The sequence below is a fragment of the Neolamprologus multifasciatus genome, chromosome 15, assembly GCF_963576455.1.
Source record: "Neolamprologus multifasciatus chromosome 15, fNeoMul1.2, whole genome shotgun sequence".
Taxonomy (NCBI): Eukaryota; Metazoa; Chordata; class Actinopteri; order Cichliformes; family Cichlidae; genus Neolamprologus; species Neolamprologus multifasciatus.
The window spans coordinates 7,082,037-7,107,871 of record NC_140453.1 but is presented as its reverse complement, the minus strand read 5'-3'; the positions used below and the strand labels follow the sequence as shown (position 1 = coordinate 7,107,871).

The 25,835-nt window shown below is 39.8% G+C and overlaps 1 protein-coding gene across 1 annotated transcript in view; it reads right to left on the bottom strand.

Annotated features, from left to right (window-relative positions):
• Positions 1-25,835, bottom strand: part of nkain2 (sodium/potassium transporting ATPase interacting 2) — a 110,838-nt gene that overhangs the window by 26,620 nt on the left and 58,383 nt on the right. The window contains exon 4 of the mRNA XM_085134071.1: positions 6,974-7,174. Within this exon, the coding sequence (XP_084990197.1) occupies positions 6,974-7,174 (201 nt within the window). The remainder of the gene's footprint in view (positions 1-6,973; positions 7,175-25,835) is intronic.

Sequence of the window (25,835 nt, the reverse complement as noted above, 5' to 3'; positions counted from 1 at the left end):
GTTTTTTAGGATTATAGTTTGTTGTTCTTATAAGAAACATGCAGCACGACCCGTGGATACAGCTTGACCCTAACATGTCATTGTGTTTCAGCCCACTGACAATGATGTCACATAATTTCCACCTTAAAATAACCTGTAATTCAAAGGATTACTTTCACAAGATGTAGGCTGAGAAAAGCTCTACTGCTGTCTGATAGATCATACTAAAACTACTAGTTACAGTCCATTTTCACAGAGCTTTTTTGGGTACCATGCCATGGACCTGCCAAGCGCAGCACTCGGGAACTATTGGGAGCACAAAATATTTAACTGACTGTTGATATTGCGCAGTGTTAACCTAAAAGCAGTGCTGTACCAATCTGATATTCAGTAGACATACTGGTCTGGCAGCAGTGAGCTCTCTAAATCAGGGGTATCAAACATAAGGTGCGGGGGCCAGAATCAGCCCAGCAAAAGCTCCAGTCCGGCCCACTGAATGGCTTTGAACAATGTGAAGGCGGGCATAAATTTTAGACTTTTAACATTATTTAACATACAGACGACTGTGACAAATTGTCGATAGGCATGAGAGCGGGTTGGAATAGATCTATACATGTGTTTTACATGTGACACGAAAATCAACCTAACAAAGCATTATGTACGTTAAATCTGTTCACTTTCAGATCCTGAATTACTTTGGAAAACACTAGGTGATGGTTAAGGTGATGGTTAAGGTTAGGATTAGGGCTGGAATAGACGGCCGGAGCTTCTGCTCTAAGTGTGTCTTACCGCTGCGAGCAGCTTTCTATTGGATTCAACTGAAAACCGAGAGCGTTTCATAAGGATGCGGAAGGGTACCTTTCGCGTTACTATGTGACGCCTACGGGTGTGACAAATCGCCGGTATGGGAATGATAATGCTGTGTAATTAGGTAACCAATAAACAATTCAGTGAGAGAAAAGTTCTTGTCTTGTGCTATAGAAGTTTTTTCATAATTTACAGTGGGTCCACAGATAAACTTTCTTTTTTATAATTACAGGACAGTCTCAGCAATTAATTACCAGATTTTTTTTTCTGTAAATTCCCTACAAATTACCCCCAAAGACTTGGGCTGACAAATTTCTTTCATTTACTGCAGAAGCATTTCTTTATTATGAAAAAAATTGAGACATACTGTTGAAATTGTTCAATTTTTTTCTTAAATTAAGATATGTGAGGACTAAATGTCTAGTTAAGGAGTAAAGAGTTAAACTTCTTTACAATGACAGAAAGGGGAGTTTCACTCGTCCACCCCACTTGAACTCAAACTGGGGCTGTATGTGGCCCAAATTCTAAAACATGTTTGACATCCCTGCTCTAAATTGTCTAATAAATAAACAGGATAAATAACTTTTTTTAAATCTGTTTTTCTGTGTCATTTATTACGTTACTCATAAATGCCAATTCAGTTAATATAAATTCTGATATGTATTTATTTATTACATGTTGGACACGGTTAACAAAGCAGTGTTTTAGTCCATCATAATAATAATAAATGCCCAGTCTCTTTCTCAAAGTGAAGAATGAAGATAAAATCAATTCCCTGGTTTTAAGTGCTCCTAATTTAAGCATATTCTCTGTGCAGAGTTGTAACATGCAAACAAGCCGACATAGCTAATGGTAATTTTCATCAGTCGATTATGTCTCAGAGACAGGGTTACTCAGCTGTGTGTGGGGACCGGGCTATATGCAGCCATTCCTCCCAATCAGAGAAAGAAAACAAAAAACAACAGTAGGTGATTTCACTGATTAGTATCTCCACTTTAGATGAAGTTATGCTAATCACTGAAATTACTTGCAGGCATGCACTTTAGACCACGGAGCCAGCAGACAGCCTCTTAGATAATGTTGTTTAATATAATTATCACTTTGTTTGTGCTATTAGGATGTACAATAGCGTTGAGGGGGGGAAAAAAAACGTAATTAAAGAAGTAACGCTCGTGCATTTCCCCACTGTGCTATCGTCTGGGATTGAAGGCCTACATTTCACTGAGCACGCTCCAGTTCTCCCCGGAGAAGCCTTATGCTCTACGTCAGTACAGCTGATATTCACTCTGTGGAACAAACTGTAAAGAAATTGAAAGTTTAGAAAACTAATTAGTCCACTCTTCGAAATTAACACAGTAATTCACTGTAAAAGTCAGGCAGCAAACCAATTAACGATTTATCATATACACTTTATGAAATAAATGAACCATGGGACAAAGCCCAACGAGACTGACTGTGGAACAAGTTGTTTTCTTATGAGACAAATATTCTCATCTGTTGTAGGAAAAAAAAAACTAAAATAGATTTGCGGTCACAGTTGTTACATCACATGAAGTCAGTAAACTGGAGACGAAAATCAAACTGCTGCGAGACACTTAGAAAAGCAAACTAGTCCATCACACAACCAACTAACCACCCAGACAAACAAAAACATGCAGTGTTGAAGAACCTGACAGCTGCAACGCCTCAGTGGCTATTTGTCTTCCTCACACTGTCCAGACTTGTCTACATTTAGATTCCCCCCACCATCGAAACACGAGAGCCTTTAATTCTTGAAAACACAAGCATTACCCCTTTTTGTCAGGTTGTCAGATATTACCTGTTAGTATTGATCCAGCACCATTAACGTTGCTCCAGGATCCAATCACCTGTGGTGTGTAAGTTCAAACTTGACAAGAGCAAATAATGAGATTAACCAGTTCATGTTCATTTTTCGGTGTTTTCTTTAATGAGGTCCTCTGAGCTCTTTTTCAGCCGAATGTCATCCAGTCATCCATGCACACCCCCAATCATTATCACCTTTCAAACACGCTTCGCCACTTAAATAATGTGTCATAAAGTAGGACATTTCAAAACAGGTGAGTTTACAAATGTAATTCAACTCTTTCTGAACTTTTGGCTCATGCTCTTGCCTTTCGTTAAGGACTCTTTAATGTTATGGGAGCTTGAGATGCCATAAACATCAAGGAAAAAGATCATAATGATACTCAATAACAATTTGTTCATTAGCAGTAAGAAAGTAGTATATAATCCACCTTGGATGGCGGATATGGTTTAAAGACAAGACTTTAACCCAGGAGACTGGGGTATGTTTTTCAATATCAAACAAAATCTCTTTCAAGTCATTATTTCTACAACTAATTGCCTATTATTTTCATATTTATCAAAAATACACTATATGAAGTAAGTACTAGATTCCACCTCCTAATCTGTTTTCAGTCCCAATACCATATACTCACTGAATGCAAGTGCGGTATTGTAACAGATTGCAATCACCGAAATAAATAAGTTTGTAAAATCTCTCCCCCCAGGTATTCAACAGTCAACTCTCAGTGGTATTACTGAAAAGGAACCACATCAGACCATGTAAAGTTACAAAAATAAAAACCTTCAGTGCTCCAATGACATTAACATCAGCCTAGAAACTGTACACTGAGAGCTTCATGCCCTGGCTTTCTGCAGTGTAGCAGCTCCACTAGGTGTAATGTGTAGGTTTGTCTATATAAGGCCAGATTTATTAAACAGCGAGTGAAGGCAGTTCCTAAGTAACACTCATAGGTGTGGCTCAGTTTTACGAGTGAGTTAAGAAAGTTGTACTGTTTTTTAAACACAGAAGCAGTGGGTTAATTACAATATTAAAAAACAATCGTGCTCATTGTTAAATATCAGCAGATTTAGCAGTAAACTGTAGAGGTGGGAATCACCATACATCCCACGATACGATATTATCACAATACTTAACGCACGATACAATATTATTGCAATTTTTAAAAATATTTTGCGATATTCAGATTCTGTACATAAAGGTAAACTTTATCAATATTCATTTTATCTAATATCAAAGTCTCACCCTCAGTCTTTCTCTCATTTCAGTCAGTTTTATTGTTGACAAACTGAACGGTTTGTATTACAGTCTAGTCCAACTTAACTGAATGCAACCATCTGGTACAATTATAGCTATTCTGAACTATGCAGTTTATGAAAACTATGCAGCCCCTTCAGCAACTGAAGAATTTGAAAGTAAATTAAAACAAAATATAATTTTACATTAAATAAAACAAAACTTAATTAAATAAAACATATCTTAAATTAAAATAAGTAAACTGTCATGTTTATTGCTGCCAAAAAAAAGTTAAATACATTTGGACAGTGAAGGAATGTCAGGATTCTTGCTCAGAAAAAGGATCAACATGCTCTGAAATCAGTCCACAAAAACCTTTTTTGTAACAAAATATCGATTTCTGCTGTCCCTGTATCGATACATTATTAGCAAACAAAATATCACGATACTACACAGTATCGATTTTTCCCCCACCCCTAGTAAACTGCACATTGCAAATGTTTCAGTTTGCGTGCATTGTATTCTCTGCTTTATAATTTGCCCCTTGAGAAAGGAGCTCCTAGAAATCCAACAGAGTCAGTCTGAAAAATCTCTTACATGTAACCTTGCGCTCTTTTTTTCTAAATACAGATGATTCTTTTATAACAGTAATTTTCTTTAACGTCAAAACCCAGTTTGCACAAGTGCAATGCATACATAAATCTGGCCCATAGTTTAGTCCCATTTAGATTTTTGCAAAACAATATAGTTCGATTATAAGACACCTTTTTCACAATGTTAGTCACATGTTAGAAAGCCTTTGTGCCAGAAAAGGAAGTAACAATAAATAGGAAGCTTTAAGGACACCAACAGACCAATGCTGGATTATGTGCCAAGCATCGGTTATTCAGACAATCAACCTGATAACGACCAGTCATTTAGTTTACGGTGTAACTCAAGCAAACTCTAACCCACACTTAGTCAATTACACTAAACAAGGCTGGCGGTCGCCTGGTGAACCTGTCAGACTGTTGAGTTTGTGCTCATGGAGCATGACAGTGTTTCAACACACCAATTACAGTGAGACAGTGGTACAGCTGTGCGGCGGCTTGGCACTCAGCCACACTATAAGCACCACTATCGATTGTCAGAGAGACACAGAGTAGGCATGAGAAGGGGATACTCATGCACTGCAAGAGAGCGAGATGCAGAATGAAACCGAAAAGACGGAGAGTCACTCGCTTGCGAAACCTTTTCCCTGTTCTTTGTTGGCGTAATGATGCACGGCCGTGGCATTAAAGCTCTGACTTGTTTATTGTGCGCACTTCCTTATTTGAATGTATGTGTACAAACAGAGCTACAGTACAGAGGAAACTGATATGAGAAGTGGCAGGCCTCCCTCATTCTCGCTTTTTACTTCTCTCCGTATGTTCTCTCTTCTGATCCTCCTAATTATCACAGTTTGACAGTGCAGGAGGGGAAGAAATACTGAGGGCAGAGAGAAACAGAGAGGAAAACTATCACGTTTGCAAAAATGAAATAAAACAGAGAGACAGGAAGAAAACCGAGATAGAGGAACGGTTTCTAAAGCAGCTTATCCATACTCTCATTCTATGTTAATGAGGGTATGAGTTATTAACTTAATGGAGACTCATTTTAGTCTAAAACAGGTACTAAAAAGGTCCAACCCGCTGCAGCAGACAAAGGAGCTGTCATGGCTGTGGTACACTTTAGAATACGTTCAACTTATAGCCGAATATAATTTGAATAATTGCAATTTTAAAAACACCGTATCACATATCCATACACAGACAAAAAAAGTACAAAGCCTAGGATGTAATTGCCGCATATGTTAATACTTACCTGCACATGTAAAGTAATGCAGAGATAGATACAAATTTAAATAACTGGGATTTTTTTTCTTTTTAGTCAAATAAAAGAACAATGTAATTATTTATGATCAAAAAAGATTTATTTATGGTTGGAAATAAGAAAGGCTAGATGTACTTTAATCTAACAACATCCTCAAATATGATGGTTTAACTCATTTTACTTAATTTTCTAAGACAGCGTCCCTAACCTTTTTTGCGCCACGGTCCGGTTTAGTGACAGACAATATTTTCACGGACTGGCTTTTAAGGTGTGGCGGATAAACACAACAAAATAAAAGGATACGACCAAGGCAAAAACTGTGGTATTTTGTAAATATAAAAATAAACGCGAATTCACTGTGTAATTGCGTAACTTTATTAGCAGCGTCATGCGCCAACAACATTGAGAGTAACGTTCTCCTCTCTGCTCTCTGGTTGCTATGGTAACGCGTAAATATTTCTTTCAAAATAAGACACCCAACTACAACACGGGAAAAGACCCAGGGAAACCAAGTTAACGATAAAAACCCTGAAAACCATAAAGCCTTAACTCTCGCTGCCTGGTACCAAATGACTCACGAACCGGTACCGGTCCGTGGCCCGGGGGTTGGGGACCTCTACACAAAAAGTTATTTTGTGGGGTTTTTTTTGCTTGTGTTAGGAGTTTTTTTGATCACTAGCAGACCTAATCAGCTCTAGCTAGGTCATTCTACCGCTGAAATGACAGAAAAAATATTCATAAACTCTTTCCTCTTGTTGCTTGGGTTTGGAAATGTGATAAAAAGACACAATCCCTATTAAAAATATTACATTTACTAGAACTCTATGGAAATAATAATAAGAATGTTGACAAATGCAAAAGGAATGGATGAATCTGCTAGGTAGGACAGGATTAATGCACTTTTGAAGAGTTAATGGTTGACAGCTGCATTCGTTTAAATCCATTTCCTTATCTCCAAATACTCTTTACCAGTACTGACCAGCTATCACTGGACAGAGCCTTAGTGCTCTCGTGGTGCGAAGTTGCAGGTGAGTGCAGCCACCTGTACGCAGGCCCACTCAATGCACAGGCATTAGGTTTTTCCTTTGGAGGCTGCCTGATGTTCCCCTCATAATTATGGCAAATTTAGTCGGCTCTAAACTGCTACATTTGTATCTACAGTACCAGCAGGTCATGACTGCCTTTTAAAGCAATAAACCCCGAGTATGTCTACTACATGCAGGCACTTGAGTTTGAAATTACAGCGCATTGTACTTATTCATCTCAAGTACTTACAGCCAGGAGTATCTGCAGCGAGGAATGAGCCACCTCTATGAACTGAAAATCCATCAGACAGCCAGATATAGATATATATCGGTGGTCCTCGGGTGCCCAGGAGGGAGGAGGGGTGATGGGTGTCACCCTGCATCCTGGGCCATTCTCCATCCACCAGGAGCGGTGCATGGACAGGTTAAATGTCAGGACAAGGTCAGAGTCCTGGCAAACAGAGAGAGACAGACAGAAAGAGGTTGATTACATCCTCAGACAGAACACAAACAAGGAGCAAAGCAGAGGCCGTCTGAATATGTCGCACCCTGAGAGCTAGACAGAAAGGTAAGGAGAGAGGTTTGATCTAAGATTTAGATTTAAACTCACCAGAAACTTTATTAGGTATACCTGTTCAGCTGCTCATTGATGCATATGTCTATTTAGACACATGGCAGCACCTCAGTGCATTTAGGCATGTAGACATGGTAAAGACGACCTGCTGAAGTTGAAACTGAGCGTCAGAGTAGGGTAGAAAGGTGATTTTAAGGGAATTTGAGCATGACATGGTTGCAAATGCCAGACGGGCAGACAGTCAGAGTATTTCAGAAGCTGCTGATCTGCTGGGGATTTCCCACACAGCCATCTTTTAGAGATGAGAAAAGGGCAAATTGGGCATAAACAACATGAAAGCGTGGAACCATCCTGCTTCGTAGTGGAAACATTTTCTTCCTGTGCACAAGCTGAGCATCATTTAAACTGGTTTCTTGAACATGACAATGAGTTCAGTGTAATCAAATGATCTCCACAGCCACCAGATCTCAATCTAATAGAGCACCTTTGAAATGTGGTGGAGTGGGAGATTTGCACGATGGATATGCAGCCGGCAAATCTGCAGCAACTGTGTGATGCTATCAAGTAAACATGGATCACAATCTCAGAGCCATGTTTCTAGCAACTTGTTGTGCCACGAAGAGTTAAGGTAGTCCAATCTGGTGCTAGCAAGGCGTACCTAATAAAAAGTAATTCCAGTGATCCTGGGCCTGGATGTGAATTGTGCACATGCGGCTACTGTCATCATTATCACTATGACAATGATGACTTGGAAACTTAACCAGAATCAGAATCAACCTATCAGTAATTAGCATCTGTGATTTTTGCCTTGCTAATCATGGGACGAAGGAATAAATATTCAATAACACCCAGTAAAACACATTAAAAGCCCCCCCAACACACACACACAAAAAGTCATTTTTTATGATCTGAAACTTAAGGTTAGGTTTATGGTAGGGTCACTAGAGTGTTAACTTTACTGTGGGGGTTTATAGCTGCACTGCCAACGTGGCTCCATAAATGTCAGCAGCATCATTCACTATACCACTCTGACCCAGATTTAATTATCTTTTCACATACTGCCATGTATTTCCATAAAACTGCAGAAACTCATTTGAGTGGAAGAGCCCTAATGACTGGCGATTCCTTAACTTTTCTTCTAGCATCAGCAGCAGGTTTCTACATCTCCAGATGACTTTTGCTCGCAGACCTTTACTGCGCTGCCACTTTGATTTAAAACTTTCCAGCTCTAACTGCACCACTGTTGTGTCGTACATTGTGTTTAGAGTTAAACGGCAACTTACTGTAATGCTAACTTGCAAGATGAGAACACGGTAAGCGTGCTAGCAGCTGACGTTAGCATTTTACCTACATAACTGCACAACATCACAAAGCCACTAGCTACAGTCTGATAGCGTGTACTCATATGAGGCAGGATTGCCTTATATCGTACAGATTTGTTAATTACCTAAAACAGAGAAAGTAGCTGTCACACTTTATGTCCAAATAAGCATGAACAGTCCCCTCACTGATGGAACAAACTCTAAACTTTTACATTTTCTGTCCTAAGTCATTTCAGTTCAGCAACGCTGACATGGGCCCAGTGTGGAGCATCTGTAGAGGCTCCTCGTCATTACATTTTCTAAAAGCCTCAAAGACGCACAATGTATCAGCTGTGATTGTCGTCTCGGATTAAACAATGCACATATTAACGACTCCATTTAGCAAGAGGAGGCATAGATCATTAAACAGACAACCATGCGAACCACACGGGCGTCTGTCCATGTGTTACTTCGCCATTAGCCGAATGAGAGGCCCTAATGGTCTTTAAAAGCACCATAGATCTTTATACTAAGATATAGAAAGAAAAAAACATCATAAAACCAATTTTCTTGTGTGTGTCACTCAGATTTAGAAAAAAAAATCTATTAGTTTTTGTTGCAAGAAAGTGTGCCTATTGTGGTTTGATGGTACCCAAGAAGAAGATGAAACAAAGTCTACATAGCGTCCTCACAACAGTCCCATAAGTACACTGTCTGCATTTAAAGTCTATTTCTATTGAAGCACATAAATCCTTAAAGAGAGCTTTAAATAGAAACCCTGTTCTTACATTACCTGTTTCTACTCCATATATCCCACCTTATCTTGTCCTTGCCTGTCCCTCTTAACCTCCCACCACATCCACACTTGGCTCTGTCACCTCTTTCTGTACCGTTACTTAATTTTTTCCTGCTCTCTCTCTTTTTCTCTCTCCATTCATTTATATTGTGATCTCACCCTCTTTCCCCCCTTTTCTCCCCTTCTTATTCTTCTTCTTTCCGTGGCCTCTCTCTATTTCAGCATAATGAGTAAATGCCTCATTAACGCAGAGCTCTGATTAATGCCATCTCCCCTTGTTGTGCTCCTCTTTTTAATGAGTAAAATCTCTCTAATTTTCTCTCTTGCTCCCTTTCTCCCATCACTCTCTCCGTGCCTGTCACTGCGTCGCTGCAGCTTTCTCTCTGTCTTCTTCTTTTTCACTACATTTCTTCATTCCTCGCACCTCCCCCCCCCCCCCCCCTCCTTTCCGTCGTTTGCTCCTCTCACTCTATACACCTGCTGAAATGCTGGTGAAACAGGTAATAATGATTCCAGCACAGCATCATCCATCAGTACTTTCATAACAGGCATTTTCAAATCACAAGTAATTCTCGTTAAAAGGCTGAATTTGGCAAAATGTTATGAAGACCTGAGAGAATGCGATGCCAACTCTTCTCATTCTGTGAAGGAAGCATTTATGGACATGACAAGAATAATGCGTTAAGATGCTTGGCTAATTTAGTTTGGCTAAATCGCTAACCACTCGGGGAATGAGCAAACAGAAGGAGCTGCGGTGTTTAATTTTAGATAAGGGAAATACATTTTACAAAAAGTATTTTGGAAAAAGCTTTACTTTTTTTTATAGCTTTGATTATAAAATATATGAAATGTTTCCTTTAGAAAACTGACGTTGAGAAAGAAAATGAGACATGTCTAATTCTAAATGGCATCCTCTCAGACATCGATTTTAGCCGTTAATCTTGCTTGTTATATTCAACATGGAATATTTAGACACTTTAAGAAAAGTTTTATTTATATTTTATTGTTTTGGACCTTGTGAGAATCTGATGAGAAAATTGATACCATTCCTATATCTGTATGTTAAATATGAGCTTGCAGCCAGGGTGTGGTTAAGGGGGGCCAGGGGCCTGGGGGGTACTGCCCCTGGCCATCAAAATTTCAATGTCCCCCCTGCTGCCTCCCCAAAAAAGAGGTCAGCAGTGAGGTTCTGGAAGTAAAAATTCCATTAATATTCTCCAAAAGGGCTTTTAATTATGAGCCACATGTCGACCATCAAAACCATATTTACTATAAGCTATCACGTTATGAATTGATAGTATGCGTGTGACATCAATCATTTTAGTCCGAGTGCTACAGAAAACAACTACTCTACCTAATCCTGAAATAAAACAGTGACCTCTCTAATTGGTTATGTTGGCTGTTCAAACCCACAAAGAGCAGGTCGCTTTTGTGAAACTCCAGAAACCGCCTGAGCGGTGACTCTAGTCAGGCTCGAAGCGCAATACCACATCCATAACTAAGCTATATTTTAGTACACATAAGAGGCACTGCGTTACTGTACACACACAAACACAAAAAAAATCCAAAGATATTACAACACAGTATTATCATTAACCATAAAAAAACACTGATGATAAAAAGGATTCAATCAGAGAAGGGTGGAAGTCGTTCGCTTTGGACTATTTGCAATTCATTATGTGACCAAGTGTGACCAGTTCTTTCACCAATAAAAGTAACTACAAATGCTGTCTTGTACCTTTCGTTTTTAAAAAAATTTCCATTATTTTATTTATTGACTTTTTTCCCCAAATCAAATATTTTTCTACTCATGATTCACCCCACAGCTGGTTAGCTTGGTTCAAGGCTACAAACTCTTTATATAAAAGATTTTCTGAAACGTCAGTAGAAAGAAAATGAATGAATAATTCTTTAACTAGTGGACGTCAGTTTGAGCTCTACTGTACTGTAATATTAATGCAATCGTGGGTGGAAATGAGAGGGAGGGGGTCTAGCTCTCCTTATACCTCATTGTAAAGTCCATTACTCCATTACATTTTTTTAGTGTATGCTGGTTCTTGCACTGGTTCCTGTAGCCGGAAGAAGGTTAACTAGCTTAGCAATGAGCAACAGCTAGCCTAGCTAGTCTGAGCTAAGAAAACCCACCTTACAAAATCTCTAAGTTGATAAATGTTAACAGGAAATATGTATTAGTGAGCTTTAAGTTTTCATATGTATTTTAATATTTCTTTAGAAGGAACCAAGATAACTGTTTTCCCTCAGTTTTACGCGTACATGCTAACCTAAGCTAATCACCTAAAAAAAAAAATCAACTATACTAAAGCAAAGCCATTATGAAATTATGTGGTAATACTCCTGCAAAATAAACAAACAAATAAACAAAAAAGAGACTTTTCTGTTTTCTCTTTTTTCTATTGAGCCCTGTTTCAGGATTTTGTGCATGTGCATCACAAAGGTTACAGCATTTCTAATATAGCTCGGCCCCAGACTGTGACTAATAATAAAAAGCGTATTATCCCCTTTGTATTCATCCAGCTGCAGTGAGCTCTCTCAACAAGGCTCCACCACCACAGGAAGAGAAAATGTGACACATTAGAGATTAAGCTCATTTTTCCAAACCCATAAATAATGCAGATATTAAGACTTGTAGAGTTCACAACCTGTTCAACACACTGGGAGATGAAAAAAAAAAAAAGATTACTCCATGTTCACCAGTAGAACACAAAACAATTAAATTGCAGCCTGCACTGGCATTGATGTATTGAAATTGAGGAATTTATTTATCAGTGCACTATTTAACCCAGTAAAAAGATGAAGCTGCAGCTCCAAAATAATCTTGAGATCTGTGTGGTGATGAATGGGCTGTTTGGCTTGCAAGCCTAAACAAAATTGCTGGCTGAAGCTGTATTAATATTTCTAACCCAGTGTGTGTCTGTGTGCATGTACAAAGCACCATTCTGGTTGTTCTTAGTCACCCTATATCGTTCCTTCTCTCTTCCTGTCTCTCATCCCCCTCTCTCTCTGGCACACACACATGCAATAGCACATACAGTCTATAATTTCCAGTGCTCTAGTTAAGGATCACGCACTCATGCTCTCAGGTTTTTGTCTCTGACTGTGGGCTAGTGCCGCTTCAATGAACCAGATCTGTTTTTTCCACCACCTTCCTCTCCACCTCTACTTTTCTCCTGCTGCCTCCGCTCTTCACTCCAACCCCCTCCCACACCTTCGGTCTTTCTCAATTTCCCCTCAATTTCCCACCTTCATATTTTCCTTTGTCTTCATTTCCCAAGAGATAAAAGGGGGGGGGGGGGGGGGGGGGGGGGGGGACCATTCAGAGTGGTCGCTCCTCTGATGGTCTTACAGTTAACAGGGGAAGAGTGCTGCCATTGTGACATGAAACTACAGAGACTATTTCAACGACTCGAATAACAACACATGCAATCAGGCAAAAATTACATTTTATATTTTTCACATTTTCAACTAAAAAAAAACAAAAGAAAAGGAATGAAAAGTATAAGCCTTTAAAATTAATTTTGAATACCTTAGAGTCAATTCTTACCAAAATCGATGTGTTGCTGACAGTATATTTTGTTTTTATTCATACAGCATGTTGAATTTCCAGTTTAATAAATGTGCCTACTTATTTCTTCTAAGTTAATCAGAAAATTATCATATGGTTGGCTGGATGGATGATGGGCAGAATGAGATGAGGGTGAAAGTAGTAGATTTTTCCCATTTGTACCCCAAGCAATAATAGATTGTATCACAAATGCAAATATCTCATATCTCATCAAATATCTCATCTCATCAATCACATGGAAGAAACTTAATGCATCCCTTTATGACAACAGTGTACCCATCTTCTGATAGCTGCTTCCAGCTCATCTCAAACTGGTTTCTTGAACACGACACTGAGTTCTCTGCACTCAAATGTCCTCCACAGTCACCAGATCTCAGTCCAATAAAACCTTTTTGGGATGTGGTTGAATAGGAGATTTTTGGATGCAGCAAATGTGTGACACCATAATACCAACATGGGCCATGTTGGCAATGTTTCTAGCATATTCTTAGAACAATGCTACAAGCAAGTTTGGCAATTATGAAGGCAAGAAGGGGTCAAACCAGGTACTAGCAATGTGTGGTTAGTAAAGAGTCTGGTGAGTGTATATTAGTTTATAGCTACCTTATAGCTTTCTAGTCTAAACATACCATACTAGCTCCAGCAGTTTTGTAGCAAATAAAAAGGTTTAACAGTCTAACAGACAAACCAGTCACCCAGACAGTCAGTCGGCTCAGCAGGCCACCACAAAGATCAGCAGATCATCACACTAAAGGGCAGAAAATCAGTGATGGGACGATATTAGCTTTATTCTCTCTAAAGTCAATTTTTCACTCTATTTAACTGAACCTCACTCTGTGGCTGTATCCACTTTTCTGTCATTTTCTCTCACTGTGTGTCTCTCTCTGTTATTTCACACCAACATAATCAGTCACTGTGCATCTCCCTGCCTTGTTTTGCCATAATTTCCCACGGGTGTTAGATGAGGCCTTAACCCATAATGCTTAAAGCGATTTTCTCCTATCAGATTGGATGGGGTTTTGGGGGAATTGTTTGTGTGTGAGTGTGCTGGGGGGTAGATAGTGATGAGGTCTGTTCCAGATCATAACCCTGACCTTAACCATACCAAACCTATTACCATTTCTAATCAAATGCCTCAACAAAGTCACTCTAACCTCTTCAATCTCTCAGATCGGTGGGCCAATTATAGTGCTTCTACCCCAGGTGGAATCCATAATTTCATGAAAGGGAGGGGCTGCTAAGAGAAGCATGGAGCGAGTAAACTATTTTATCCAGCCACACCTTAAGGAATAATTCAGAATCCTGTCAGAGCTTTATACTTGTGAATTCCAAAACAAAGAAGAAGAAAAAAAGAGAAAGGAACCCTAAACAATATTTTCACACGGAAACAGAACAGCTGAATTGTTAAAGCTGCGCTAATCATTATTCGTATATTAAGAAATGATCAAATTGCTGTGTGAGAAGTGAAAAGGTGTTACTTGTAAAGAAGAATGCAAAAATTCCATGCAAATTCTGCATATCCCATGGACTGTAAGGGGCTCGTTTTGGCTCTTACAAGGCCATGCACAATATCTGACTCTTTAAAGTGAAACATAACCAGATTTCTCACATATATTTAAGAAGACGTCCCCTGTCAAACCAAGTCAAAGCATCTACTGATCTCAGTTAGTCCTGAGATTCATGTTATTTGAATTTTTTTTAACAACACCCGATAAAATGAATTACTTTTAAAAATGTGTGACTTTGGCTCTGATGCAGCCCCCACACTTTCTCTGAAGCCACCATTCGGTGGTCTCAGGCAACATCCCACCCACACAACTTGGTTGCATGTCACAAGTAATAGTCAACACTGAAGGCTGCTGTGCCACAGAGGGGCTCATTTGCAGACTAGAGCCTCTCTGGTGTGCAAGCAGAGGTATGTTTTGAAGGTAAAAAACAGATATTGGAGAGGTTGCAAAAAAACCCAACAAAACCCCACTGCAATGCTTTAACATGAACTTGCCATTAGCAGCAAAACCTTATGAGCTATACTTATGATGTTTCCCAGTACAAGTGAAAGCTTACAAATAACACACTTTATGCACTTCCTACTGATAAAAGAGTAATGGTATGTTTGCATAGACATATGGGTAACTAAAGCAAATTTCAGTGAGCGTGTTTATTTTAATTGTGGCTCAAGAGTTGGCAGTTCGTCTTGTAATCAGAAGGTTGCCAATTCGAGCCCGGCACCGACAGTTTTGATCGTTGTGTCCTTGGGCAAGACACTTCACCCGTTCCCTACAGGTGGTGGTCAGAGGGCCCGGTGGTGCCAGTGTCTGGCAGCCTCGCCTCTGTCAGTGCACCCCAGGGCAGCTGTGGCTACAATGTAGCTTGCCATCACATGTGTGTGAATGTGTGGATGACTGAATGTAGTGTAAAGCACTTTGGGGTCCATAGGGACTAAGTAAAGCGCTATACAAATACAGGCCTTTTTTTGTTGTTGTTAATAACTTGTCATATTCTTGTCATATAAAAATGGCTTCGGACTCTGGTGCATTCAATTCAATTTAGTTCAATTGAGAGATTAGAGCATGCCGTATGCACTAAAGGTACTGCGCTGCACTGGTTTGAATCATATCTTTCGTATAGACTCCAATTTGTTCATGTAACTGGACAGGAAATATGGGGTTCCACAGGGCTCCGTGCTGGGACCAATTCCGTTTACAGTATATATGCATCTATTAGGCAGTATCATTAGAAAGCATAGCATACATTTTCACTGCTATGGAGATGATACCCGACTTTATCTATGCTCGAGGAGGAGAAGAGAGAAGAGGGATTTGAAATTTAAATCTGGATTTAACAGGGAGCCAGTAAAGACAAGGCAATATGGGAAAAATATGCTCTCTCATTCTCATCCCTGTCCTTACTCTCACTGCAGAATTTTGGATTAATTGAAGGTTTTTCAGGGCGTTTTCAGGACATCCTGATAATAATGACTTACAGTAGTCCAGTCTAGAAGTCATAAACCCATGAAATAGTTTTTCAGTATCACTCTGGTGCAAGGTGTTTCTCATTTTTGAGATACTGTATAAATGCAGAAAGCAGTCCTACATAGATGCTAAATATGCACACCGAAGGACATATCCTGGCCAAAAAAACTCCAAAATTCCATCTTGGAGGTACTGCCATCCAGATACATTCCTAATCCCGATGGACTGATAATCTAAGTAGGAAAAATGTGTTCTTCTTTCTTGGTTGTGAGCATGTTATGATAAGAAGTACACTGTAAATTACAAGTTGAAGGCTAGGCAGATTAGCAGTTTAGCATTTACAGTGAAATCAAACTCTATCGCTAACACAGTTGAGCTAAATCCATTAAGACTTGAAAGTAACACAAGCTGCCATCCGGGCCCTGGGACAAGTTTGACTGCAGCAGGCAAGTCAATCAAATCCATTATCTACTGTGGCATTAAGCCAATCTGTGCTCTGGTCATTTCACATGAAACTGTACAGTAAAAACGAGTAACAATCAAATGGAATCACCAGTAATAATAGCTCAGGGCTCAAGCAATAGAATTGGTGGGGTAGAAATGTCCCACTAGAGATTGTTGAATGGGGAAGGGTAAAAAAAAGCAATTTAATGCCACAATTTCAACAAATGCATCCATTGATCAAACACAGATGGGGCAGATGGATTCGTCAGTGACTCAGGGTGGATGTTTTAACTAGAACGCCTATGATTAAATGTGTGGGGATCCCCTCATTCATCGTCTCAATGCAACTATTAGCATAGAAACTGGAAACCTGTTTTCAACTTTCTTCAGCAATGAATTGGGTGGCTTGGAGTTTGATTTACTGTCATATTTCTACTGCAATTCATCCCGGAGTAAAAAGCCCACCGCATGCTGACAACAGGCGCATCTGATGTTAATATGAAATTGATATGAAAGCCACATTTGATTTTTTTTTCTTCTTTCTTTCCTGCTCCTCTGTTAGATAAGCGATCCTATCTTGTTAAGAGGTTTTGTTGAACCAACTTTTTCCGTGTTTCGACTTCTTTTTTTCCCCCCTTGTCCCCGCTTCACCTCTTTTTCCCCGTTGAAAGACACGCGTTGATTCACTTGTGGCTTCATCTCGCAGCACATCATCGTCTTCTACAACTCTTATCACACTTTCTCATGTCTCATCCTCTCAGTCTCTCTCTTCACCCCCGATGCCTCGCTTTTCTTCTTTTCGTCACCAAAACTTTTGGCCTTCTTTAATTTTTTTCCCTCCGCACGTTTTATTTTGTCGCTGCTTCACTGAGTATGTGGAAATCAAAACGTTTTAAGGCAGTCTGGATTTAGTCCATGAACATAAACAAATATGCATCCCTCGTGCGCACACACTTTCACAAATTTAAAAAGCATGCAGGACACCCTCCCACACAGCACCCCCTCCCCACCCCGACCACCAATAAATGACTGACAGTTGGTGCGTGTGCAGTTCTACGAGCCCCTATCTGTGCGTTGCCCAGGGGGGTGGCTGCATCTTTTATATGACACAGTGGACTTTTCTGACACTTAGCTGTCTGAGAGTGTGCATGCATATGTGTGAGAGCGTGAATATGCAAGTGTGCGTTCGCAACATGGTGACAGTTCTCTCTCTCTCTCTCTCTCTCTCCCTCCACGGGCTCCTCTCCAAAACTGTCAGGGATGCCACATCAGAAATCTTTTTAAAGATTAATTTTATGGCATTGCTGCTATATTAGATAGTGCAGCAGCGAGTGACAGGAAGGATGGGACTGTGACAGACTGATATATGGTATGAATCTTGGGCTTAAACTCAAATTACTGTCAAGACAGGATGTACACCTTATCTTGCCTCTGGGGCTCCACGGGGGCCTCGTGGAAGGCAAAGATACACGTTAGATAGAAAGTTTTATCAAACACAAATGTTAGAAAAGCCAAAAAAAGAAGGCTTCACAGAAAGGAAGACACAGTTATTTAGCAGAAATTTAAACATAAACAAATATAAACTGTCTGCTTATAATACGCAATTCTAATACATCTGAAAATCAGCTTGTATAAAGCGAAAACATCCATAGGCGTGTTGTTCTAGGATTTGTACACAAAAACCTGCCTCGTGCTGACATATGTTAGCAGACATGCATCAGTGTACTGTGTGTCTACTTGGAAGCAGCGTCTAAAATTAACTGTTTGACTCAGCAGTCAATAGAAGAATAAAAAAATCATCTGCCTGTGTCTTTTTTTAGCTCAATAAAGTAATTTTTTTTCAGCCTTGTTTGTGTCACATTCGTATTTATTTCAGTACACTGATTTTAGATAACCAAATATCTAGTTGAATATTAACATAAAAAGAGGCTAGAGTGAAATTATTTCAATATTCATTCATTAGTACAAGCATTAATAGAACCAAAGACATGTGGATCTCAAAATTCTACTTATCTGTTTTTTATGTGCCATGTAGATAGAGCCTAACACTACACGCCTAACACGCCGACTCTGGCAAAAAGTAATTAAGTCACTGAAGATTAAAGTATCAGGCTGTTCATGCATCTGTTTGTCTACTTAGGTTTCTCATTGTTCAAGAGTTGTCTGCCATAATGGATGTGATGCAACTACTGTTTGCTAGTGGAAAATGTGTATTCCCCAACTAGCTTGCTGTGTTTCCTGGATGTTGCTAGCTGTTGCTGGGTGAAACTGGTTGCAAAAATGGTGCTGCACCAAAAAACCTGGTTGCTAGCAGATAACCACGGTTGACTGCAGGTTTTCGTATTTGTCAGTAAATATTTGTTAACTACTAGATGAATAAGCGCGATGCAAACTAGAGATTGCGAAGTAAAAGTTGTGCCTCACCTCTTATGCTGCAGCCAGTGTGTTTTCGAACGGTGCCACTTTTACTTTGCAGGTGAATGGTCTCTATGCCCATTTTGTGTTGCACTCTTCAAAGTTTCAGTACAACTCAGAGGTAGCATTTGTGGGTTTTGCCACTTATTTGGAGAATACATATTTTTTTCCTAGCCACAGATGGTTGCCACGGGATTACCGCCAGGTCTGTAGGCCTGTGTGACTCAAACTTTAGCAGTCATCTCCCTACAACTGCCATCCACCTCCACCATACACTTGCATCCAGTTGGGGAATACTCATTTTTCCTATTACATCCAATGGTTGCCAGATGGCTGCAGACCAGTCTCTGAATGAGTAGTGCCTTATTCACTTGATCCTACGTTGTCACCATGATTGTCACATGTCCAACATGGCGGACAAGTTAATGTCATGTGGTTAGTACTCACTTGCCTGTGAAACCTCAACACATTTGCACTGTTTGCCTGCAACAAACAATCCTGATGCAGGCAAACAGCCAGGCATTATTTTACACAATGCAAAATGTCAAGTTCTGAAAGCAGCTTCCTTCTGTGACCGGTGCCAAATTATAATGGCTGCTCTGCCATTATAATTTGATCTAATTCCTAAGTCCAGTAACAAATAATCCATTCTACATTTTAAGAATCTCTTTACACCAATATTTTAAAAAGAATAATATTGTTTAACCCTAACCCTAAAAAATCTGGGCATGTCCCCAATTAGCTCACATAAGTCTAAGGCTACAGGTTAAGATGTACTGTGTGAATATCCCACTTCTTTGCATCTGATTGGCTAATATTCACTGCTTGGCTATGTTTATGGCTAAACGGTTAGGGCCGGTAAAAAAGCCAAACTCTATCACAGAAAGAAGAGCACAGTAGCATCACCCCTGTTAATGACATCGTCCTAGCGTTTTGTTAGTGTGGCAAAGACAACCTTTTGAAATTTACTCAAAGTATCGGAAAACGTACCCCACCTGGTCCTCGCAGGTGTTAATTTTAGACCCTGTCTGGAGGATTAAAGGCATATCCACTAGGGACAGATCATTATTGCACATTGAGTTTTCCTTACAGTGTTCTGCTACATGTACTTGGGATATATCCCAATATACCCCCGTATACCACCATCTAATATAATCTAATATTAGACTGTATTAAATGGTACTTGCTACTATTAGTCAGAATGGATAAAGACCATCATTGGCTTGATTGCTCACACACACGCTGTCTCTAGATTCATGAAAGATCAAGGAAGGTCAGCTTTGGTCAACATAAATGAGAAGACTTAGAGGATGTTCAGTTTAGTTAAATAAAAAGGAGAATTTGTAATGTAGTATCAGTGCTTCCCATAGGCCTGAAAAATAAAGCTAACATATTAAAGGAGGCAAACTGAAGTTTCTCTCAGTGCCAATTGAGGTTGGTACCAAAAGGTAGTCAATGCCCATAGACTCCATTTTAAAATGGTCAACTTTACAGCATTAAAATATATTTACAGCTCGCAAAAAAAAAAAAGAAAAATCATTTTCTCATCTCGCAGCAACTCTGAGTGGGGTCATCCACCTGGATAATTGAGTTAGGCAGCCTATCAGCATCTGCTAGGCCTCATCCACTCTTCACTGTGTGTGTGCTGCTGGAGCATTTTTAATGGATTGTCTGGCTAATATTATGGCTTGTTGTGCAGAACAGACCATCCAAAAAGCGTCTACTTTGGATTTACTGGGGGAAATACTAGTATTTTATCAGTCTGTTACTTTAGCCAATAACATGGCACTCCACTCTTTAAGTTCATAAAGTTTGGCTTCAAACAGCCAGCATAGCAGTAACATCTCAGTGATTCCTAGCATTATACGAGGCACAGCATTGATTTTAATGAAACAAACACGCTGGATACACCTGCATTTCCATTAAATATGGGTAACCTCAATCTGCTGATGAAATCTGTGTGATACTGTTGAAATCTCCAGAAGAAGAGAATAAGCCAGCTGTCAACTGCTGTTCCCATCGTTAATAAAAAAAACTGTCAAGCTCAAAATAATTCAGGAATAAAAAAAAGTGAGTCCCCTCTAACTTTGATTTACGGGCTTGCTGTGTGTTTGTGTGTGCATGTCTGTAAGCGTGGGACAATGTCAGTGAGTCATCGCTGACGTGCACCATGCTCGCACAATGTCCTGTTAGCTCTCAGTGTCATGATGTCTCATCAAACCCACTTTGCCGTAATCTCAGTCATGATAATGATCTGCCTGTTCTTTCAGCGTCTGTCCATCTGGTTGCCTGGTTTTAGGACGTCAAACTGAGCTGACAAACACTGACACCGCCCACCCCCCACCCCCATCCACCCCCATCAACCCCAACCCCTCGGTGTCTCTCCTACTTTTCCACTCACTTTCATGGGGGTTTACTTTCCTTATCAAGAAGAAATGTCATGGGCGTTTGGCAAATGCCATACCTTTACAGGCCTAATATTTCTGACTTTTCCTGCTGTTGTACTACAAAACACCAAGAATATTTGCAGTTAGCAGAACATCAAACAGCCTGTGTGCCGTGCACCGCATGGTTAAAATGAAATCTGTCATCATGGAAGGAATTGAGAAGATTCGATGCCTTTGCCTGCAATATTTCCCCTAGTTTAAAACATATCATGCAGAAAAAATATATAAAATGAAGGCAGGCCCCTAAGCGCTCACTTATTTCCCTGATAGGCTGATAAACGTACAATCTGCATATCAAGTCTATTAATGGTTAAACCTGAGTGTTGGGCTGAAAAAAATGACATCAAAGCTACATAACAAATCCAAGTGTCGGTGATAACATAGCGTAAATCAAAGGACTGTCACCCTCTTTCATTTCCAGATGCCAGATGGCTTTTATGAAGAAAAATGCAGCGTGTCACAATCAGTTTTGTCCTGTGACCCCGCAGTAATGGTGTGAGTGTATAAAGTAATGGGCTGTACACAAATCCCTGCCCTGTATTGTCCACTAATAGGAGCGCCTTCTCATCAGGGCCACGTTTCCCCGTGTCTCTACAAAAGAAATTTGAAGGAGGATGGGGAATGAAGAACGAGGCGAGAGATGAAGATGTGCGAGACAGAAGAGGGGCATGGGACTTTGGAAAGCAACTTGAAAAAGACTTGATTATAGGGTGAGCAGAGGGAGAGGAGGGATGACTTACATGGAGACAGAGAGAGTGAGGCGCAGGAGGAGGGAGAGAGAGAGACTGAGCGAGAGAGCGGCATTGAGAAGCAAATGAGAGAGAGAGTTTCAAAGAAATTTCATTTATATCATGGCATTCTTGAAGCGCGTGCCAACCTCACCCTTATCAAATACCGACAAGTGGCAGGGTGATACATAAATAGAGGCAGCAGGAAAAGAACATGTCACGATGATACTCATCTCACTCTCTGGTAAATATACTTTACAAACCATGTATTATTGATACACTCGTATTATATGCGATATATACACTCCGAGCCTGAAGTCTGTTTTCGCTGGGCTGTCATGATAATATATCAACTTTTATCAGCTGCTGGTTGGGATCCAATTAAATCTGGAGCTAACATCTAGTTTTCCTCAGGGTGATTAAACCGGAGAGTGTTATAGACCAGGAAGCCCACAGCTGACCAGCTAAAAGGTCAGCTGGGACTCCTCTACATGTGGAACTGGTTATTCTACACACCTGCAATCCACTTTGCAACCCACCTTCATCTCCAGCCTTTATATATAAAGGCAGGGAGGTGCATTGCCTGCTCTGAGGCCATTTACACAAAGCATGAATTTCTGAGTTTTTAGGATGTGAACTTCTCCTTTAACGCAGCGGTCCCCAACCTTTTTTGCCAGTTAAACCAGTACAATACCAAAAAACAGAAAATTTATTCATAACACACGAGAAAAGACCCAGAGAAACCGAGTTAACGATAAAAACGATGTTTTTAAAAAAGGATAAAAACCGGTAAAAACCCTGAAAACCATAAATTTTACACCCAAGCCTCAACTCTCGCGGCCCAGTACCGGCCCGTGAGTCGCACGTAGGTTGGGGACTGCTGCTGTAATGTATATACACACCAAAAGTCAGCATCAAGCTATCAAACCAGCATCAGAAACAAGACGAGCTGGTTCTGATGTTTCTAAACAACAGAAAGAAAAACGGAGATTCTGGGTTCATCTAATCCTCCCGAGAGGTAAGAAGCAGATCTGTTTATTTGCATCTGAAAATCTTTAAAAATCAAGCTTAATCTTAAAAAACAAAATGCAGCACGCCTGCATTAAAGATAGATGAGTGTGAAAAATATTTTTAACATACAATATATTTGTACAGATTTACAGTTAATGCAGAAGGGATGAGAAGGTCCAAAACAGAACCATATGCCATCAAACTGTTTAACTCCTCTCTGGAGGGGAGAGGGAGGGGAAACAGGAGGACAAAGGAGGGGGGAACAACTAAGCTGTAGTGCCTCTCTACTTCACTGTGCAATACCTTTTGTGCAATACTTTTTGTTAATAATCAGCAGTGCAATAGACTCCATACTTGAAATGTGCAATTCACTTGTATTTTTATTTTTATTTTTATTCCTATTTATTCTATTTATCCCCTTTGTATATTTTATCTATATATGTCTTTGTATTTATATATGTGTGTATATATATATATATATATATATAATATTCTTAACTCTGTAACTTCTGTCGGCGCTGTGCTTTTTGGAAAACAAATTTCCCAGAGGAACCTACCCGAGGGATTAATAAAGTTTTATCTAATCTAATCTAATACCAATATAAATCAGTATAGATGGAAGTATCCAAGTTAAATAGCTTTGGGGATTCATTGCTTGCTGGAAGTTGAGAGAAGTTTATGTTAGGACCTGCTCACTTCAAGTCACTGAGCATAATTTACCTCCCACTGTTCACCACATTGCTGCAAATCACTTCCAGTGTTTAAAGTTGTTCTAAGATCTTAATTTTGTAAAAAAATTTTGAGGCCTGTTGCCAAATTTGTTGTTATTCTGGCATTGACTACCACTCACAATGCGGGGGTACAGTTTTCTTATGTTTTAAACTGGATGTGTACACCTGTGGAAACAATATCAGACTTATACTTGTTTTACATGTGGACCAGAATAATAATAGCCCTCAGGTCAGAAATTAAGCCTCGGAACGGTTGGTGATGGATTTATATCTCACACTGTATAACAGCTGGTGGAGCCGATCGGAGGAGAAGCGGGACTTTGTGGTTTTCTCTGCTACGGTAACTGGGTCAAGGAGGATGTGTCCTTGAGGCACAAACTGTTCTGGTCATAAAAACAAAGCTGTTTAGCATCTGGTTTGTGTGTGCTTCTGTACGATTGGTCAGCAGGTAATTGATGACGGTATTGCTAATTAACTGGCTGCTTTGCCCTCATTAGAAACCAGATGTGTTGATTTTGGTCAGGAGAGCTAGAGCCTTTTAAATTACTTTATCTTACAGAACACAGACTAATAATTTTAACCCAAAGAAAAGTGATCCACATTATTTTGCTGTGCCATTTCCGCATGTTTCTACCTTCCACTCTATCCGTTTAAAATGACAGACTTGCTCGTTTTTCCCATGTGATAAAAACGAAACCCAAACAGTAGTCCCCTGTTCTCTCAGTCTCAGTGGTTTCTGTTAAAACTAGGCCGGGATATTGAGAGGTATATACCAATCAGCCACTGACCCACTGTCGAATGCGGTGAATAAAATGTATCACCCAGCTATTTGGATTTCTAAACAGAGGGCGGATTTTAGACAACTTTCAACTCAAAATTGAAATGTGTAAAAAAGGCTGAGAGTGTAGACTGTGTGTCTGCGTGGGAAGAGCAGAAACGGCATGAGTATATGCAACAAGTACCAGATATAAAATGAATTGTACTCCCAAATATCATTAATTGACTGATGGATGACTGATGGAAAAACCAATAAGATGTAGATTAGAACAGATTAAGACAGATGGTATGAGGGGGCTGTAACCGCAGTCCTGTATCAGATATAAACTGATAGCAAGCATGTTGTGAAACTGTCCAGTAAAATAAGTAAATTACAGAGAAGTGAGGCAATATTTTTTCCCAACAGCCACACACCCGAGTGTGTAATCAGCAATAATCAGCACTCACATCAACTGATTTCTTCTGTTTATGGAAGCACTGATTAGCCTTAATAAATCATCGAATCTGATAAAATACATTTAAATCAACAAATTTGGAGTTTAGATAAGGCTAACTTTTGAAAAACACATCAAAAAGAATTTGAAAACCCTCCAGTCATCTCTAATATTTATTAGTGCATAATAGCAACAGAGTGATTTTAAAATCAAACCAATGACGGCTGAAAGGAAATAATTTCACTACAATGCAATGTTCCACTAAAAATCTTTGGTCTTGACATTCATGCACATTTTGCTTTGGCACATACCACCAATCTCACCACTGTTGCACTCAAAGTACCCCAACACTCCATATAGCAGTGCTCCCCAATGGCCGCTGCCTTCCGCTAGCGGGACGATATATCCTGGCAAACCACAGAAAAAGCTCAGCAACAGCTCAAGAAACATAACAAACCATCCAGCCTCGCCAGACCCCAATCGATCAATCAGTCAACCAAGCATCTACAAAATGCACTGGAAAAAGCCCGATCCGCAGAGGCCAAAATCCATATTTCACAAGACCCAAAGGGTGCCAGAGACTGCAGGACATCCCCAGAAGAATTACAACTAGCTTGGTGGCACAAGGGGAACCAACGTACATGTAATGGCAGACGGTTTTAAAGTTGATTAAACCCTCACAAATAATCGGCTTATTTAGTGAGTTATTTCTTTTCTGCATATTTGTGTGACTCATATAGCATGCTGGGAGTAAACAAAGCCATATCTAAATGCAAAAAATAAAATAAAATCAATAATAATAATAATGAAGTTCCCTACACCACTTGAATGTGTGTTATCAGATTTATATCCATATTTTGCAATGGTGCTCCCTCCCCTCTACGTGATGGTTGAGAGGT